Below are 19,552 nucleotides of genomic sequence, written 5' to 3'. Positions count from 1 at the left end.
CTCTGTTTTATTATTTGGATTTGAGAGTCAAATTAATACCAGCAGTCGCCACAGCAGGAGACTCCACAGCCGCCACGTCTCACTCAAGACATTTTTCTGTTCCAGATTTCTCTCTGTTCTGGCAAAACAAAAGTAAATCTTTAATCAAATTTCCGTTCTCAGTTTTATACTCTTAAACGGAAACATGATGTAAAAGATTTATTAGCCAGATTTTTTTTTACAAATCTGAAAACCAGATCACACCATAAAACAGACATGGAATTGGGATGGGAAAAATTGTGTGTATATATAAAAAAAAATTCCTGGCAGTTTCAATGAACAATGTTCCAATGAGACATATGAGAGATATGACTATAATAAGAGTTAAATTATTTAAAAAAGAAGACATTTACAGTGCATCCGGAAAGTATTCACAGCGCATCACTTTTTCCACATTTTGTTATATCACAGCCTTATTTTAAAATGAAGTAAATTCATTTTTTTTCCTCAGAATTCTACACACAACACCTCATAATGACAACATAAAAAAGTTTACTTAAAATTTTTGCAAATTTATTAAAAATAAAAAAATTGAGAAAGCACATGTGCATAAGTATTCACAGTGTTTGCAAAATTAAGCTCAGACGCATCCTGTTTCCACTGATCATCTTTGAGATGTTTCTGCAGTTTAATTGGAGTCCACCTGTGGTGATTTTCAGTTGATTGGACATGATTTGGAAAGGGACACACCTGTCTATATAGGTCCCACAGTTGACAGTTCATGTCAGAGCATAAACCAAGCATGAAGTCAAAGGAATTGTCTGTAGATCTCAGAGACAGGATTTTTTTGAGGCGCAAATCTGGGGAAGGTCCCAATGAGCACAGTGGCATAGTAGGACTCTACCTAGAGCTGGCCGGCCATCTAAACTGAGCGATCGGGGGAGAAGGGCCTTAGTCAGGGAGGTGACCAAGAACCCGATGGTCACTCTGTCAGAGCTCCAGAGATCCTCTGAGGAGAGAGGAGAACCTTTCAGAAGGACAACCATCTCTGCAGCAATCCACGAATCAGGCCTTTATGTTAGAGTGGCCAGACGAAAGCCACTTCTTGGTAAAAGGCACATGGCAGCCCTTCTGGAGTTTTCCAAAAGGCACCTGAAGGACTCTCAGACCATGAGAAACAAAATTCTCAGGTCTGATGAGACTCTCTGGCCACTTTACCATATAGGCCTGATGGTACTGTATGTACTCTCCGGATGCACTGTACTTGCTTAAATATTGATAATTGAATTTTAATTTAATTTAATGACTGAAAGCTCTAGTACAAGCTCAGGGAAGTACAAGGTCCAATGTTCTACCCAGTCTCATTTGACTAGAATAAACATCGGAAATGAACATAATTGAATAAATTTGTTAGCATTGTTAGCATTTTCATTTAATTTTCTTCCAATATGTGAACTGCTAGTGTAAATTTGTGGTGCTAGCAGGAGAAAAGCTTCATGCTCGGTTTTGTTTTGCTCAGCTTCATCAGTTTCTCTACATATCTGTGCATTCATCTGCTATCAGCCAGATCATGCCTCAGATGGTGTATGCAGTGCGGCATGTGGTGGAATTCTGAATGAAATTACCATCACTGTATTCTTCTGTATAAACTTATTCTTTATACCTGTACAATCACACAGCTTACTTACACATCTTACCTGTTGAATCCTGAGTCAAGAAACAATATGCTTTTAATAATTGTCAAAAATCATCTGAACATAATCAGGATGCAGATATAAGGTGTAATGAAACAATCTTGGAGCATCGTTAGAGTTTTCAAGGCAACATTGATTTATTATCACTGATAATCCCATACCCCCTTTATGAATGTCTACTCCATGTAGGAAATGTGCTATATAAGACGAAAATCTCCTTCTCAGCCCATCAATCACACTACCATTATGCTGCTAAAGAACAGAAACAACTGGTAAAGGTAAAAATATTACATGTATTATTATTATTGCTTTGATATTGTAAATTGGATTAGTATGTTTAATCTGTATAAATTAATCCACTGCCAAATATAAGAGCTTGCTGTGACTGTTCCTGTTCCATGGGCATTGAATGGGCATGGGCATGTACCCCAGTACTGACATGCTGTGTCTCAGAAAAAAGGGCAAACAGGTTCAAAACATTCATCAGAATAATATTTATAACAGGCATAGAGTCATGGTCTTTTCAAGGACAAAGAGCCAAACTCAAAAACAGGCTGTGATCAACACCAGGTATAAGCAATGGCTTTGTAACCTTGGATTCAACAATATGTCACTGGCGTTGAAAGTCCATATTAATAGAGAGTGAAGGCAATTGGCAAGATGTGTGTTGATTAGAAGTTAGGTGACTGTGTATGTGCTAACAGTGGGTTGGGGTAGTCATGCATGTACAGTAGGCCGTGGTGTGTTATGGGAAGTGGACTTTGGAGCATTAGTCCCCCACCCTATATACAGCTCACTTTAGAGATACATTAATTGGAGGCCAACATCGAGGTGAAGGGATAGGGAGGAAAAAGCAGCGCACATAGTGTGACTGATAGCTAATGTAATTTTATGAGAAGGAACACTTCCACGGTTTATAAATTAATGTGTTAGATGTGTCATAAAGCATTTTCATTGCCTGACTGCTGTAAAGTGTCAGAGACTGCATAAGCATTTTTAGAGTTGCACTTGTTAGTGCTTAGTAGCACTAAATATGAGGGTGCATGTACAGTAAGTGATGTTTGTTACAGATATAATGTTTCGTAAACACATGGCATGTTAAATAACTTGCTCTAGTCAGCAAAACTCATATTTTGCGTATTTGTAGTGTTTTTCTGCCTGCTCGAGTAGTGCAGATTTGACAGTTTTAAAAATGCTAAAGCTATGGTTCTCAACCTTTTATAAATGTGGACATTTTGCATATTCTGGCTGATCCTCATTAGACTCCACACATGAACTCACTATACTATTACACAATAAAATTATAATGTATATAATGTACATTGGCATGCAAAAGTTTGGGCACCCCTGGTCAAAATTTTGGTTAATGTGAACAGTTATGCAAGTGGACGATGAAATGATCCAAAAGGGTAAAAACATAAAACATGAAACATTCTTTTGCAATGTTTTAAGCAATGTCAGTATACTGTTTTTGTTTGCTACAGTTATAGGGTGAAAAAGGGAAATCAGTACACTGCAAAAGAATGGGCACCCCTGGAGACTTGAGCTCTCAGATAACCCATTACCATGACTTGTTCACGGTAGGAAAGGCTAGATGATGAAAATTTCAAAGTTTCTTAAATACCCTGACTCCTCTAATCTTGTCCCAACAATCAGCAGCCATGGATTCCACTAAGCAGTTGCCTAGCACTCTGAAAAATATATATATATTGACGCCCACAAAGCAGGAGAAGGTTATAAGAAGATAGCATAGTGTTTTCAGGTACTGATTTCCTCCGTTTGGGACCTAATTAAGAAATGGCAGTTAAAAGGAACAGTGGAGGTGAAAATAAAGTCTGGATCATCAAGGGAAAAAAATTGAGAGAACAGTTCGCAGGATTACTAGAAAAGCAAATCAGAATACCTATTTGACTGCAAAAGACCTCCAATAAACATTTGCGACACTGGCGTTGTGGCACACCGTTACTCTTCAGCAACACCTGCACAAATATGGCCTTCATGAAAGAGTCATTAAAAGAAATCCTCTTCTGCATTATCACCACAAAATTCAACCAAAGAACATTTACACAAGACTGATGCATTTTGGAAAAAAGTCCTATGAGGTTAAAATAGAACTCTTTGGCTGCAATGACCAAATGTGCTGTATGTTTGGAGAACAAAGGGCACAGTACTTCATGAAAAGAACACCAGTCCAACTGTTAAGCATGGGAGTGGATTAATCATGCGGTGGGGTTGTATTGGAACCAATAAAACAGGAAACATTTCACAAGTAGGGAAGAATGTATTCAATTAAATTCCAACCAATTCTGGAAGTAAACATCACACTATTTGTAAAACATAATAACTATCTGTAAAAAAAGCTGAAGTTAAAAAGAGGATGAATAATGATTTTAAACACACCTTAAAATCCCCAATTGACTACCTAACGAGGCGCGAGCTGAAGGTTTTGCCATGACCTTCACAGTCTTCTGACCTAAACATCATTGAGAGCTCAAAAGAGCAGTGCGTGCAAGACGGCTCAGGAATCTCACAGAACTGGAGGACTGCTGTAAGGAAGAATAGATGAGGATTCTACAAACAAGAACCTGTCCCTCCACAATTATGTGTGTGTGAATGTCTAATAAAACAATCAGATGGCAGCAATACATCAAACAGTGTGGGAAATCATGCTGATACAGGTCAAGCACTTTGGTTAATGTTCACATTAAACAACAGAATAAGGGGGAAAATGTGATGTCAAGGCATCCATATTAATAATATGAAGTATTTCAGAACCTGCTAAATTGAATCGTCGAATGATAATCACCAAACTTAAAATTTGGCTTTTAAAATTTTTTGGTAATTTATGTACATTAGTGAGCTTTTTGATAAAAGTTTTTGATGATTATTTTCTATTTTCTTTTAAACTAAATTGATGATTCAGAGTTCAGTGATTGTATGGTTGTGCAGGCACTGAGCAAATACATTTACACTTGTAATACTCACCCACTCACTCACTCACTCACTCATCGTGTCTTCTGCTTCATCCTGTATCCAGGGTCACGGGGGCCTGGAGCCTATCCCAGGAGCCTTAGGGCACGAGGCAGGGTACATCTTGAACAGGGTGTCAAACTATTGCAAAGCTCACACACACACACACACACACTATACGGGCAATTTTGGGAAACCCAGTTAGCCTAATCTGCATGTCTTTGGACTGTGGGAGGAAACCAGAGTACCTGAAGGAAACCCACCAAGCACAGGGAGAACATTCAAACTCCATGCACACAGAGACGGCAATCGAACCCGGCCAGGAATCGAACCCAGATCCCGGAGGTGCAAGGCGCCAGTGCTAACCACTAAGCCATGGTATAATATTCAAATGCAAAGCTCAAAACCACAAAGATTAAAGATTAAAACTTAAAGCACTGTTTTAATACCAGTCATACCTGTTTAGGTTCCTCTTTGCTCTGGAAGATACTACAACATATTTATAGAGAAGCAGAAACTTCATAAACAATCTACATCAAGCTAAAGTAAATATTCCTAACTTAACACTTTTTAACACAACCTACAGATACTGTATGTCAATTTATTCTTTATATGCCATTACATTATAAATATACATTACATAGCCCCACCTCGCATCCCACAGCATCTGCTGCTAATGTCCTGGTGCCAGACAACACTGCAAACCGCCATAGGTCTTCTAGAGTCATGCAAACTCTACGGATTCACAAGGTGAACTATATAAAATTGTGCATAATATTTTGCATTGTAATGCTATGGCTGACTGGTGTATGTTTGAACAGTGGGGTTCAAAAGCTGTTTTATTTTATTTTATTTTATTTTACTTTAACAATCAAATTTACTTTGTTGATATTTTCTTCAATTTAAACCAATACATTTGTTTTTTAGCTGTAAGAAAAAATTGGTATGACCTAAAATCTATTAAAATATTATGTTGACACACTGGTTACAGTTTTTACATGAATGGACAAAGACTGTAGGCCTGTAATGAATTCCAGCAATAATACACTACCAACACACTGCGTTAGTTTTTGTGGTCACCAAACACATCTGACACAAACACAATCTGTAGCTCATATGTAATACATATATTCATATCTTTCAGGTTTTCAATATACTACAGAAATATTGTTTGAAACATATCTGGAATGGAATAACAGCAATTCCTGTAATATATTTATACTTTTAATTCATTTGGAATGCCGTATACGTACATATCCATCAAAACCTTGTGTGTTGAATGTTTTCATCTGTTATTTATTTATTTATTTATTTATTTATTTACTGTATTTACAGTGACTGCTGATCTCATTCAACCTTTTCCCACTGGTCCAATTTGCCTTGTACATCCCTTTTGGAAGGAATGAAATAAAACATCATACATTATAAGAAAAAAAGAGAGGACACAATATGAGTCTTACACAAAGAAAAGCAGATGACTAAGAAGTCTTTACTTAAACACAGGACAAAAAAAGCCAAAATTCAGATAACTACAGTGGGGAAAAAAACTAATAAACAACAAAATCTGTAATAAAGAATTGTTATGAAATATATATATTTATATACCATTTATATAATTTTTTTTTTTTTACTTAAATATTTTTTTTTTTTACACCACGCCAAATATGCTATTTAGCTTTAATAACACAACCACTGACAGTTAAACAACACTGATGATCTTGTTACACAGGGTATAAAAGGCTGCAAAAGAAATGGACAAGCATAAGGATCTGAGCGACTTTGACAAGGACCAAATTACAGTAGGTGGACCACTGGTTCAATGCATTTGTAAAATCAGCAGGTTCTATGGAGTGTTCCTGGTGTACAGTGTTTCGTATCGACCAAAAGTGGTCAAAAAAAACAAAACAAAAAACAAAACAAAAAAAAACTGGTAAACCTACCACCAGGCCATGGGCATTCAAAGCTTACTGACAGGTTTGGGGAATGAAACCTAGCCCATATGGTCAGATCCCACAGTTATTGCTAGCTATGATGAAGCTATCAAAACACAGTGCATTCAGCAAGATGACATAGCCAAGATAAGGCTGCAGAGCCACACACCGGTCAGAGTGCCCATGCTGACCCCTGTACACTACCAAAAGCACCTATAATAGGCAACTGAGCATTAGAAATGACCATGGAGCAATGGAGAAAGGTGATCTGGTGTTTGACACCAGGATGCACTATAGGGATGTGGCAAGTGTGAGGCAGTGTGTTTCTTTGGGCAATGTTCTGCTTGGAAACCTTGTGTCCTGGCGTCCATGTGTGACACGTATCATCTATCTAAATGTTGTTGCAGAGCAAGAAAACCCCTTTCTGGCATTGGCATTCCATTATGGCGGTGGTCTCTTTCAGCAGATCCTACTACAAAAATTGTTTACTGACTTAAGTATATGCTTGATGAGATCGAGGGGAACATGCACAAATATTGACACACCTTTTTACACCTTGTGTCAAATTAGTCTGGCTAGAATGTCTCCTTTTAATGTTTTGGGGAGGTAGAAGGAAACAACTTTGGGAAATAACCCAAAATAAATAACCTTAGAAAAACCTTATTTTCTCACTTACAAAAAAAGCTAAAATATATTGGCAAGGGCACAATTGCCAAATGATATAAACATTTCCAGTTAAAAAACAATCCTACTTTTCAACATACACAGTGGATGAAGTATATAAAACCATTCTTAACTCTTAACAGAACTCCAAGCTATATTAAATACTCAAGGAGGGTCTTAAAACCATTAAAATACAAACCCTCTTGCAATCTGGGAAGTTAGACATGATGATTGTCTTATAAAATGATAGAACAGTCATATCAGCAAGCAGGAGTAGACTTTAATGTCACTCTGTGTCACTTAACAGCGTTGAGGTCAGGTCTGCTGGTCAGGGTCTCACCTGAGCTCGGCATTCAGTTTCTCCATGGCTGCTTGGCGCTTCTCAGCTTTCTGCTGTGAGCGACGTAGGACGTCTCTGAGGGCCTGCAAGTGGTCCAAGGTGTCCACCAGCTCACCACGCACTGTCTTCATCTGACTTTCCAGAAGCTGCGTGCGGTGCAGTGAGTTACGCCTCTCTCGCTTACTGCGCTGCACCTTCTCCTCCAGCTCAGACACTAAGGGTAGCAAAACAAAAAATAAAGAAGAGTCAAATTAAACTTGCATCACTACTCGCTCAATTATAATTTAATGTACTAATACCGCTTTCCATAGTACTGCTTCAAATACGTTAATGCAATATAAAATGCTTTGAATTTATAGAACTGCTGCACGCTAACACACACGTAAATGTAAATGTCTATTAAAAAACACATAAAGAAAACTGTGGTACAGACCCATGTTGTCCTCGTATGTGTTTTTTTCTGTATCCTTTTCAGTCTTCTTGTCCATCATGCTTTTGGTCTCCTGCAGCATCTTCTCCATCTGAGCCAGCTGTGAGGCTTTGGTTCCACTGGCCCTGCGGATCAGCAGCAGCTTCCGCTCCTTTTCACTCAGCTCACCACTCAGCGTATCCATTTCCTACTAAAACTGGCTGCACCGTCAACAACCACACACACTCTCTCACTTTTCAAGACTAGAAAAGTAAGAGTAGAGAGAATGCCCATCAACAAACACTAAGAAATAAGTAAGGAGAAAGAGAGTAAAAAGTTATCATGTGGAAGCATGACTCCAAGAAGAAACGTCCTATATGAAGGATTTCTATTACACTGATTCTGATCTAAATACTTAGCTGTACCTGTACCGTTAAAAAGTCTTTAGAAGTCCAAATAGACTAAGGTCTGACACTGCTGCTGTTGTCTTTTTGAAACTATCCACTTTTGTCGAAAATGCCTTCCCTTTTATACTCCGATTTCAAACCAGACAGCAAACATAGACAGAAAAAAAAACACACACAGTGAGCTACTAGTCATGAGATCTGCCTCATATTAGACCTTAAGCTAACTGTCCTCATTAACCCTCTAAAATGATCAGGGACACAGAAGACACTCGTCTGACAGTGCAAGTCACAACAAATACTAATGCCAACGTCCAACTATTTTAAATAAAATGTACAAACAAATACACTAGTTTATTAGAACTTTATACAGTGATATGCAAAAGTTTGAGGTATCTACTAAAAAGGCTTCTGTTTTATTATTCATTTTTAAAGCAACACAACAAATAATATGTAATATTAGCAATAGTTTGGTAAAAAGTATAATCTTTTAGAATTTTCTTTTTAAGATTAATCTTTTAAAATTATGTTCATAAAGTTTGTGTTGAACCTGATGATCCATGTAGATTAGATGCACTGTTTTGATAAAACTTATAAAAAATCATACAATTTGTACAAAAGGTTTAACATGGTTTGCTTGCATTGAAATAGTAATCCAAAAATTCCCCTTTTTTGCTTTAGGATATTCAGAATTCTAAACCATTTGGTTATTTTTAGTTATGTATGTATGTATGGATAGATGGATAGATAAATGGATATGAGGGGCATTCGAATGGTGCAAATGTTTTAAAGAAGGCCGTACATCCATGAATCACAATCCTGAAAAGGGAGCATGGAATGCACTGCAATCAACCTTAAACATCCTTAAAAATCGACAGAAAACATGACAACCATCTTTTGGAAGAGATGCATCTGTCTGTGGAAATTGGACACATACATGACACATGACCTCGATCTAAACCATTTACACATATTTGGGTTATTAAAGGAGTTCCTGGGAGGTCAGCATTTCACATGTGTGATCATGGCTCTTGCATACTGATATAAAATGCTTTACCTTGATGGTATCCAAGCACTAGTGAAACACTAGGATAAGTGCATTAGTGTAGCAGGGGATTATATAGAGAAATAAATATAGTTTTTGCTCTCACAACTGTGTTAATCTGCACAATCAAAAATTCCAGTTAAACTTAAAGACCCGTTGTAGATACGAATATATTAATGATTCATTCATTAATAAATAGCACACATTTTTAATTAAGTCTCAGACTTTTGGATCACACCATATTATATTTTCTAAGATTTTGTGTGTATTCAGAGAAACAATAGCAAAAGTGCAAAACATATTTAAAACTAAAAACGGATAACTAATACATGAAATTAATTACTATTTACAACAGTATTACTGTAGAAAAAAAACTCTGGATTCTGGGATTTTACAAACATGGAATTCACAAGATTTGCAAAACTTTGTGTGAACGACAGCAGCACACACTTATTACCTAAAACAGATTAAAAGATTTCAGAATCCTGAAGAAAATAATATTTATATGATAACAAAGAGAACGAAGTAATTCTGCCCCTTGCTCTGGTGTCTCTATGCACTCTGTTCAAGTTTAATGGCCTTCAAAGTCTCCTCTGGCTCACTGAAGGGGAATCCATTCTATTTCTCAAGCTGTTGTTCTAACCATTGCACTTGGTTACAAGTTATATTTAGCTGAGAAAATCTAATGAGGAACAAGACGTTTCTTCAAAGACAAAATTTGCCTCTAGTATAAAGCAAAAAAACAAACAAACAAAAAAACAGTGCTGCTAAGAAACGTACATTAGTTTGTCATGTGAAGTAGCAAAAAGAAGCCTTTAACTTTCTTAAATATTTAAGCCCACGGGTGTTTCATTTTAACAATGAGGCTTTTAGAATAGAGATGTACTAAATATTGAGAACTGAGTTTCCTGGGACATTTTAGGCGGGGGTGGCTTCGGGTAATGAGACCAGGAGACCAAAACCCTGTTTACTTACCCCAGAAAGATTTTCATTTATTAATTTAACATCTTTTCAGCATTAGTAGATTTTTTTTAAATAAATAAATTAATAAAACATTTTATAAGCTACACACGTTTAAACATAACATGAGACTCTCTCCTACCTCGGCCCTTTGTTCATGTAATGTGGGACAGTCAGATCAAGCCATTTTAACACTCGGCAGTGATTCCACAACTTTTTAATTTAACCAGGATCAAGCAGTATTATTCCGAAAGTTTGTCACAGCAAGAATTTTTAATTGTTATTTAAATGTAATCAAAGTGTATTGTAAATGTACTTTCTTTTATTGTAAATGTCACATTTAAAAGTAGAATAACAACCATCAACCATATTCTGGTCATATCATAAAATTGCAAATTTAAGTTGTTTTTTTTTGAGGAAATTGTACATTTAAAAAAAAAAAATTCACCAACATTCCAACAGGGGGCAGCATTTCCCAAATTCATCTACTAGCTTGCTCATTACCTCGGTTTCACGGTGTAAAGCACATGGACCGTCACACACCTCGTAAAGCCTTACTGTGCGCTATTATTCATGTAAGTCCTAAGCTGTTGCTTCTGCGTGTACTGCAAATTAAACGTTTTAAAACACTTAATGAGATATTATTCCCAAATAAATTAGGAGGGTCGCTCCTAAGATTTTCCAACTCCGTGCACGCTAGTGACATCTGGTGGCCAAGAGTATAAAGTGCAGCTCTTAATAGGGGCTGCAGTGGGGATTTTGGGTTCCCTCTAACATTTAGTACAAAACTCCCCCCCCCCCCCCCTTTTTTTTTTCTTCTAATAATTGTCAACGGATCTACAGTAAACCTGTACTATGCATTACTTAATAAAGACAAGGCAATCCTTTTATAGGATACTTCTAGAATTAGTTATATTGATTTACAATTAAGTGAGCCATAAGCCAGAGGTTTCATCTGATCTGTAAACTATGTGCAAGCTTGGGTGCATTCCTTGATTTGTTCAGCAAGTGTGCTTTTGGATTAGATTAGGAACTAAAAGTGGGTGGCCATTGAACATTTTACTCAATAACTACTCTTATATCTCCGGAAGAAGCGTGTCTACAGTGCACTTGGCTGAAACATTAATTATCAGGGCTCGTTACCTTCTGAATTACCAGAGAGGAAACAAGCAAACAGGTTCAATATGAATTAAAAGTGCTCAAGGATAAGCTTGGTCTTACTTAAGAATGTAAGTTTACCCACCTTGACTGAAAGGACAAGTCTGAAAGGTTAAAAATGACATCTTTAAGCAGGACACAGGGAAAAGGACCTGTGTATTTTCGTTGTGTGTACAGTAGTTTGTAAATGGTGAGAACACTTGTGGAGGACCTTGGCACAGATTCGGAAATTCTATCAAAGTGTAGAGTAATGGAGCACAAAACTAGACAGAGAGGTTGGCGCATGTAGAAGACGATTACAGAGGGAACATAGGGAGAAGAGAAGATAGAAGCATTTTTACTTATTTACTGGATATTCATCCAATTTAGGTTTTTCAAAGTCGAACAAGGCAACAAATTATAACGACACATTTTATTACGCAGAACAATGGATGTAAAGCACCATACTTACTACATATACTAAATCCTTTTTCAAAGCCATTGTCTAACAATCATTTAACAGAAAGTGCAACAGGTATACATTTTCAATGTTCTACAAAGATTAAAGCGACACCAAATAAAACAGAATAAATTATACAAAAAACAAACAAACAAACAAAAAAAAGTCCACATGCAAATCATGTCCATCAGTCCACTCCTCGTAAAGTACCTCAGGAGACGAGTTAACTTATTTAAGTTAATGTGCAGCCAAAAAAAGGCTACTGGTAATCTTTTAAAAAGAAGTAGAAACATCCATGTGTCAGTGTAGAGGGAAGAAAACGCAGTACTCCAAAATGGCCTACACTAAAGTACGCTCATCTTCGTCAGTGGTGCGTCTCGAGCTCCACGATGGTCCACTCTCCCTGCGGAGAGGCAGCATCCTCCGGAGAGAAGCTAGTCACAGTGATGCTGGTGGTCGAGTCCTCCATTGGAGAGATGAGCTCAGCCCAGCGCTTAAAACCTTGCATCTCTTTCTCATGATGAGCAAAAGCCTGCTCGTTCACACAGTCTCGAGACAGAGACAGGGTCTGCTTGATCAAATACTGAGCCAAGTTCAGGTCCTCTGGAACTGGGTTTATTACGCCCAGACTCAACTCCTGCTCTGACAGAAGCTGCCGAAGCAAACTCCAATCACGTTCCGCAAACTTATTTTTTTCTTTTTCCTCTTCGTACTTTTCAGTATCATCCTGTGGTTCTTCCTTGGTCCTGCTCGTATCCAAGTTTTGCTCGAATGCCTCACCGACATCCATCTCATAAATTGGGGACAGGACTTTAGATGGGCGGCGGTCATGTGTGCTGCTTTGATCCGATCTGTCACAACCCTCAAAGTCCCCTAAAAACAATCCACAATACTGGACAATGACCAACTGTTTTATCCATACATGGGGAAGTTCAGCACAGATTTTTTCATATGAGATGTTCTGAAGTTTAAAACATAAGCTGGCCCCTAGTGCAAACTGGTTACTAGCTTGAGCTTATGTTTTTTTTTTGTTTTTTTTAAGTAACTGGTTTTCGTACATTCAAGAGAAGTTATTACTTCCTTATTCCCCACTGTCATTTACTCAAGGCTTTGTTATAAAATATTAGTTTGGCCAATAATTAAACACGCACAGTTTTCCCCGTACCCTCAACACAGATAATCAGTAAGCACATGTTTGGTGTACAAGTTCATTCTTGAGCACAAACACAAAAAGTTTATGAATGCGTGTTTAGGATTTTTCATTTCTAAATCTTTGTGCACTAATTTCAGAAGCAAAGAATCAAGGTAGGCACTATTGCCTTCGTAATGTGCTCCACACATCCTACCTGTGTTTGAGGGCGAGTCACTGCAACAGAGATAACCGCAACTACTATTTTTAGTCATATATATATATATATATATATATATATATGACAGAGAGAGAGAGAGAGAGAGAGAGAGGGAGAATATAATAATAATAATAATAATAATAATAATAATAGAGTGCTAATGAAGTTTGAGGACACCACACATGCCATGGCTGAGAAACTGCATTTAGGTTAAGAGGAAAACTGTGCCATTTGGCAGAACTGTTTTTTAAAATGACAAGTGGTTTACAATGAACCAGATATGAAGCACGTCAGAACTTTGTGTAATGAAGATTGGCAGCTGCCATAAAGGTGATGCACAGAGAGAAGCCTACATCAACATGTGTCTCTTTTATCAACATCTACTCAAACAACAAAAGGGCCATGCTTTTGCCAGCGCCTGTATGCATAACTCAGTGACATTCAGGCACAAAAGATAATAATGATCTGGATGCATACATAACTGAGAAGTGCATTTTAATAGCCATATAAGCACATATACACACAGAGAGAAACAATCTTACATAAACTTGTAATTATTATCATTTTTAACACCAGTTATAACAGCTTTCTTTTTATAAGCAGATGTGAGACATGCTGGCAAAAGACAGACTGTTTTTTGGGTTCTTATGGTAAAGGATATGTCTGTAGCAATATTACAGTGACTGCAATTATAATAAAACCGTGACAAAAGAGAGACATACGTAGCAAGAGAGTAACAAAACACACTATACAGAACAAATCTGCAAAAATCTACAGTACACTGAGAAGAAAAAACAAAAAAAACTACAACACAAAACAGATCTACATTAAGGAAAATGGTTATCTACTGACTATTAACATCATGCTCTAGTGGAAATAAAATTAAGGGGGAAATGTGAATTAGGGGACACAAATAAATAAATCACACTCAAACAAAACACAAAAACCAACAATGATGGGAATTAAATGACAGAAAACAATATGCATGCATAAATTCCCAGCTGGACTGATTAATAAAGGGACACACAGAGTGTTACTGAGGATCAGATTAGAATATTTTCATGCTGATCCAGAGTTCACAGGACAAAAAAAACAAATTATTGGAAAAAAAAAAGTGGCTCACAGATTGGAATCCTTTTTCTCATTGCCTCCAGAATATTATGGCTGCTTTGGCTAGTTATGATTTTGGGAAGAAGTAACTGATTGAGGTCAGCTTTGGCTTGGCCTACAAGTGCATGTCTTATTCAAGTCAAGTCAAGTCAAAGAGTGCTTGTGTTTCTCATTAACATATAACAATCAAGTTTTTTTTATTTTTGCTGTAAGTGCATGTTTCATGTATTAAATAAAAACGGTAAAGAGTTGCATTTGTTACAGACAAGACCTTGTGTCGAAGTGCATTGGTACGGCTACTTTAGCGTATTGTGTCATTTACACACAAACGCTTCTCATTGTTTCTGTCTGTAAACGTAAACTGTAAACATGTGATAGTGCCTCAGTGTGCAGGTAGTTTAGCCAACAGGAAGAGAGATGATAACTGGAAGAGATTTTGATTGTTTAGTGGGAAAAACAAAACAAAACCGAGATGTTCTACTGTATGCAGCACTCTTTTGTTTTGTAACTGTTAACGTGGAAGATTTGACACCCAAGGGGAACTCTGGAATGTTGTATTACCTAAGGAGATGGTGTAGTGCTGTTCAGCACTGGGACTGTGAGTAAATTAATAAGCTGGCATTTTGGAGGGGGACGGTGGCGCTAACATTATACATTACCTGTAGGGGACTGGGCAGAGTGGGCAGGTGAACTTGTGGACATCTGGGCGTCAGGTATGTCTAGCCATAATTCAGCTCTCTTGCTCTCTGCATGCTTGGACTGCGAGCTGCCGTACTGCTCAGCCGGCCGCAGATCCAGGTGACTGGGTCGTTCCTGAGGAGGGACTTCATTCAAGTCTGTGTGTTGCTGGAAAGGGCTTGACTGATTAAGCACACATATGTCCTGGACCGTGTCTGTATTGATCACCAGGGATTTGGGATCCGAATCCTGAAGGTTTTCCTTTGTTGGCTTCTGGGAACAGGATTGAGCCTGGGTGTTTGGAGGCATTTCATTCTCGAAGACCTCACCATTTCCCACTTCCTCAGATCCCAGCTCTTCACATTCATCCACTGAGAGCAGTACTGAGCGGTGGAAACCAGAAGTAGGCTGAAATTCATGACCATTCTCTTGTTCAGCTGCATCTTCGAATGCCGGGTTGACAATCCCCTGGTACTGTGGTGAAGGTTCTGCATGAGGAGGTGCAATGGCACCAGGCAAAACTTCCACTTCAGACCGTTCTTCTTCAGAATCTTCTTCTTCCTCCTCTTCTTCTTCTTCCTCAGATGAGAAGAGCTGATGTTCCGGCACACTCTTTACATTCATTAAGGTTTCATCCACCTTGCATGGCTCCTCCTTCACAGGAACCTCGTCACGTCTTATCCAGGACGGTGGCCTCCGACGCCCTCCCTCTTCCTCGCTCGTAGTCTCTGCTTCACGGCCCCTGAGCCGCACCTCTACTCGCAGCCCGGCCCCCCCCTCGTATATCTTCAATTCCTCTGGAGTGCTGGTGTCACTGCTGCTGCGGCCTAAAAAGTCAGGGCATCGCATCGTCCCGCATTTAGTTGCACCGCGCTCTTGTGAGCAGCAGTCATCATCCTGCGAGCCACCGGCATCATAATCTTCTGAACGTGGCTTGATATCATCTGAGGATGTAGTGGCACTGGCTGTCTCGGATTCAGGACTGACTTGAGGGTGGATCCCACTCCATGAGTCCTCAAGAGGGGTGTCTGTGCTTCCCAGACTGCATGGGGTGTCAGGAGGAAAGTCTGACTCTCTTGAGTGACTCTGGAAAGCGACTCCATTGCCAACATGAGAAACAACAGTACTGCCTGGAGGAACTGTACTCCCACTAACCTCACTTTTAAGATTGTCTGTATTCGTAGGATTCATGTGGCTTTGTCGTGCTTTCTGTTCTGTACTTGGTTTCTTTTCTGAAGTACTGGCTTCAACAGGTAGACTGGTGTTTATCTTAGCAACAAAAGACTCAGTAGACGCTTCCACAGCAGCTTCAGCAGGTTCAGAATCCTGAACAGTGCAATGCTGCTCTGGTAGACCCATGTTGATATCCAAATTTCCTTCAACTGACACAAGAGACTTGGGGCTCTGGACTTCCTGCCTTAGTGCTTGAGCCTTCACGTCCTTTGTAGCAACATTGGACTTCTCTGGGGTCGCAGACTGTTTTGCGCTAGATGCTGAATGCTTCTCTGCAGCCGCAGACTTTCTGGAGGAAGTAAGTAAAGATTGTTTAGATGGCATGACTGACTTGGGGGAAGATTTTACCACTGGGGTTTCTGCAACTTTCCTATTAGGTCCGCTTTTATTTGTTGTAGCTGGAGATGGTTTAGATGATGATACTGTGGATTTGGATGGTTTGGTGTTGGGTTTTGAATCAGTGCTCAGTTTTGATGGCTTCCTAGTGGTTGAAAGCTTAGAACCATCTTTTTCGTCCTCTTTCCTGGGAGAGGTAGGCTTTTTGGAGGTCATAAGTGAGCCAGGTCGTGGTGAAGCTGTTCACAGAAATATACGTTTGAGGATGAATATGGTACAATATGTTTATTTAAAAATGACATTTAAAAAAGTAAAAACTGAAGAGCATTAGTCCTGGGTAAGTGCTAAATTTATAGTATAATTAAATTATAATAAAATTTGTATAAGCAGGACTCATGGCATCCTTATGAGCACCTGAAACTTACCGTTGTTCTCTAAAGTGGCTGAAGCGGTGCTCTTGCTCTTTGGCTCTGTACGAGCTGCAGCTCCTGCACTGATGCCTGCTTTGAGGCTCACTGCGCTTTTGGGTTTGTTTGCTTTATTGATAGGGCTGGAAAATAAACACAGAGTCACTCAGTAACTATTAATAAGCAAATAGCACATACTGTATAAGGCCAATTGTTTATGGTCACCTGACCATTACATCTATATGCAGTTCATCCTGAAACTGTCACCACAAAGATTTTCAACAACAATTTTGCTTCACTAAAACTTAACTTCCCTCTGCCCAAAGCAAAGTCCATGCAGACATGGTTTGCCAAGATTAGTGCATGGCGACTTACATGCCCTGCACAAACCACTGACCTTGAACCACTGAGCACCTTTGGGATGAGCTGGAACAGTAAATCCAGGCTTTAATGGGCAACTTCAGTGCCCAACTTCACTGATGCTCTTGTGACTAAATGGACATATTCTTGCATACCAAAATTTTTATAAAGCCTGGAACATCAACCTAAAAGCTGGACTATGATCTTCCAGAAGTTAACTAATGAAGCTCATAAAATTGCATTCTGATTTGCAAGCTCACCTATTAGCCTTGTCCTTCTCGGGTTTCTGGACAGGCTTGGTCAGAGGAGATCTTGCTGTTGCCATGGCTTGGGGTTTCGTCCTGAGAACTAGAGAAGCAAAGCATCTTAATGGGTTTTGAAGAAAATGCATAAACAGTGCCCGTTAAATCTTGCCTGGACTACTTTTTGCACAAATTCCTCAATTCTTGCTGCTGTTTTAAGGAATTTTTATGTTTACCCACTAACTCAACACCATATTTTATGTTCTGTTATGTCGTGGTTGCGCACTGTGACTTTGTTGTTGCTCTTGTTTGCACATTTGCACGTGCACTTTATGTTGTCTATAAAAATGTTATACTTAGATAGTTAGTTTTTGTTAATTTATGTTGTAATTTATGTTAGGTCTCTCTGTCCTGTCTCTGCTAGCCAGCTAACTAGGCCTCTTGGTTAGCTAGTTTAGTGTCTCTGTTCATTTACGTTGTAAATTTATGTTGCATGTAGCACCTTGGTCCTGGAGGAACGTTGTTTCGTTTCACTGTGTACTAACTGTATATGGTTGTAATGACAATAAAGCCTACTTGAACTTGTTAATATGTATAAGCATGCAAGGGTTTATTTATACAGAAATAATAAATGAAATTAATATTATGTACTGTGGAAATGTCATGCAAAATTGTATTTTCAGGTAACAGTGAAAAAAAAAAAGTCAAGTAAAAACGTGAAAAAAATTGCGGTATTGTCACTGTGGTCCAGTACAGTTAATTGGAGACATAAAATGAAATCTAGAACATTAAAAATAAGGCATCAAATTATTTATTTAGATTTGTGGGAACTGTATAACAAATCAGTAAAATTATTATTGTCATTAATTACCTGCATGATCTATTAGAAATGGGAATTACCACTGACCACCAGATACAATATTTTTTTACCGTTTATTTTATCTTTTCCTCAGCTTCACCACTGAGTTGAATATCTTCAGTGTTGGGGAACTTTACTTTTTAAAGTAACTAATTACATTACAAAATTACTGTCATTAAAAAGTAATCAGTTACATTACAGCGTTACTTTCTGATAAAAGTAACAAGTTAGAGTACTTTTCCAATGGAGAAAATGAAAACTCCTTTGTGATTCCTCATGCATGTTGTTTAAGTCAAAACCTTTATAATTATTCTACCATCATCACTCACCGAAGTTTGGCCCATAATCTGTTAACTACTAACAAGAGAAATAACAGAGGGGGGGCGAGTTATCAGGGGTGGGGACGGGGGGTGGTGCTTAAAGGACGACTTTCTCACACACACACACACACACACACACACTGCTGACACTGCTGTCTGGCTCACAGATTACATAAATTGTCTGAATAACGGATTTCATTTTTAAAAAATATAATTAATTAATATAATTAACACTGAACATGATTAATTAGTCTTGAAACACATAACATAAATGAATGGGCTAGATTTTGATTAGAGATTGTGGTGTTTTGAGACTGGTGTAAGTGTGTGTAATGATTGGGTTTTAGGACTAATCTGCTTGCAGACTGTGGGGAAAAGCCAGATTAGAGTTTTTTTTTAATACTTTTAATAATGTAATGCGATACAAATGCATTTCTGTTGCCCTATTCAGAAGGCCTTGCACAGAGTCAGTTATACCTGAGGCTGATCGGTCATGCCTGATCAAGCTGAAAACCAGTCAATCTGATCAATCAGTGCAGACCTATTATAAACGTAAACTAAAATTGACATTTTTTCTCCAATCTCAATATGAGCTATACACTAAATTAACTTTAACTGTGTTAAAATCACTGTGAAAAATCGTTATTGACTGCAAGTGGATGGTTA

General features: G+C 38.3%; 2 protein-coding genes across 8 annotated transcripts in view; both read right to left on the bottom strand.

Annotated features, from left to right (window-relative positions):
• Window positions 1–6,570: 6,570 nt before the first annotated feature.
• On the bottom strand, window positions 6,571–8,681 carry si:ch73-389b16.1 (coiled-coil domain-containing protein 18). 2 transcript variants are annotated; one of them, XM_053499313.1, is made up of 3 exons: window positions 8,412–8,681; window positions 8,011–8,289; window positions 6,571–7,791 (listed from the first exon to the last, which is right to left on the bottom strand). In XM_053499313.1, the coding sequence occupies exons 2-3, from the start codon at window positions 8,189–8,191 to the stop codon at window positions 7,574–7,576; spliced, it is 399 nt and encodes a 132-aa protein (XP_053355288.1). In that variant the 5' UTR covers window positions 8,192–8,289; window positions 8,412–8,681; the 3' UTR covers window positions 6,571–7,573. The 2 variants fall into 2 exon arrangements, with proteins under 2 accessions (XP_053355288.1, XP_053355289.1); XM_053499314.1 differs by having other exon boundaries at window positions 8,011–8,249; window positions 8,418–8,681.
• Window positions 8,682–11,956: 3,275 nt separating this feature from the next.
• Window positions 11,957–19,552, bottom strand: part of btbd8 (BTB domain containing 8) — a 35,549-nt gene continuing 27,953 nt past the window's right edge. For all 6 annotated transcript variants that reach the window (XM_053498816.1, XM_053498821.1, XM_053498818.1 and 3 more), the window contains 4 exons: window positions 17,726–17,813; window positions 17,124–17,248; window positions 15,111–16,937; window positions 11,957–12,865 (listed from right to left, as the gene is read on the bottom strand). In XM_053498816.1, the coding sequence (XP_053354791.1) occupies window positions 12,357–12,865; window positions 15,111–16,937; window positions 17,124–17,248; window positions 17,726–17,813 (2,549 nt within the window). In that variant the 3' untranslated portion in view covers window positions 11,957–12,356. The remainder of the gene's footprint in view (window positions 12,866–15,110; window positions 16,938–17,123; window positions 17,249–17,725; window positions 17,814–19,552) is intronic.

The sequence above is a fragment of the Clarias gariepinus genome, chromosome 6, assembly GCF_024256425.1.
Source record: "Clarias gariepinus isolate MV-2021 ecotype Netherlands chromosome 6, CGAR_prim_01v2, whole genome shotgun sequence".
Taxonomy (NCBI): Eukaryota; Metazoa; Chordata; class Actinopteri; order Siluriformes; family Clariidae; genus Clarias; species Clarias gariepinus.
Note: the sequence above shows the minus strand (reverse complement) of the source record. Positions and strands in the feature narration are given on the sequence as shown.

What these genes read in the sequence shown, in the direction of transcription:
- si:ch73-389b16.1 (XM_053499313.1), bottom strand. Translation starts at nt 8,191, where the DNA reads ATGGATACGCTGAGTGGTGAGCTGAGTGAAAAGGAGCGGAAGCTGCTG. An exon ending in CACATACGAGGACAACATGG is followed by an intron (nt 7,792 to 8,010) that starts GTCTGTACCACA and finishes TGCTACCCTTAG; the next exon opens with TGTCTGAGCTGGAGGAGAAG.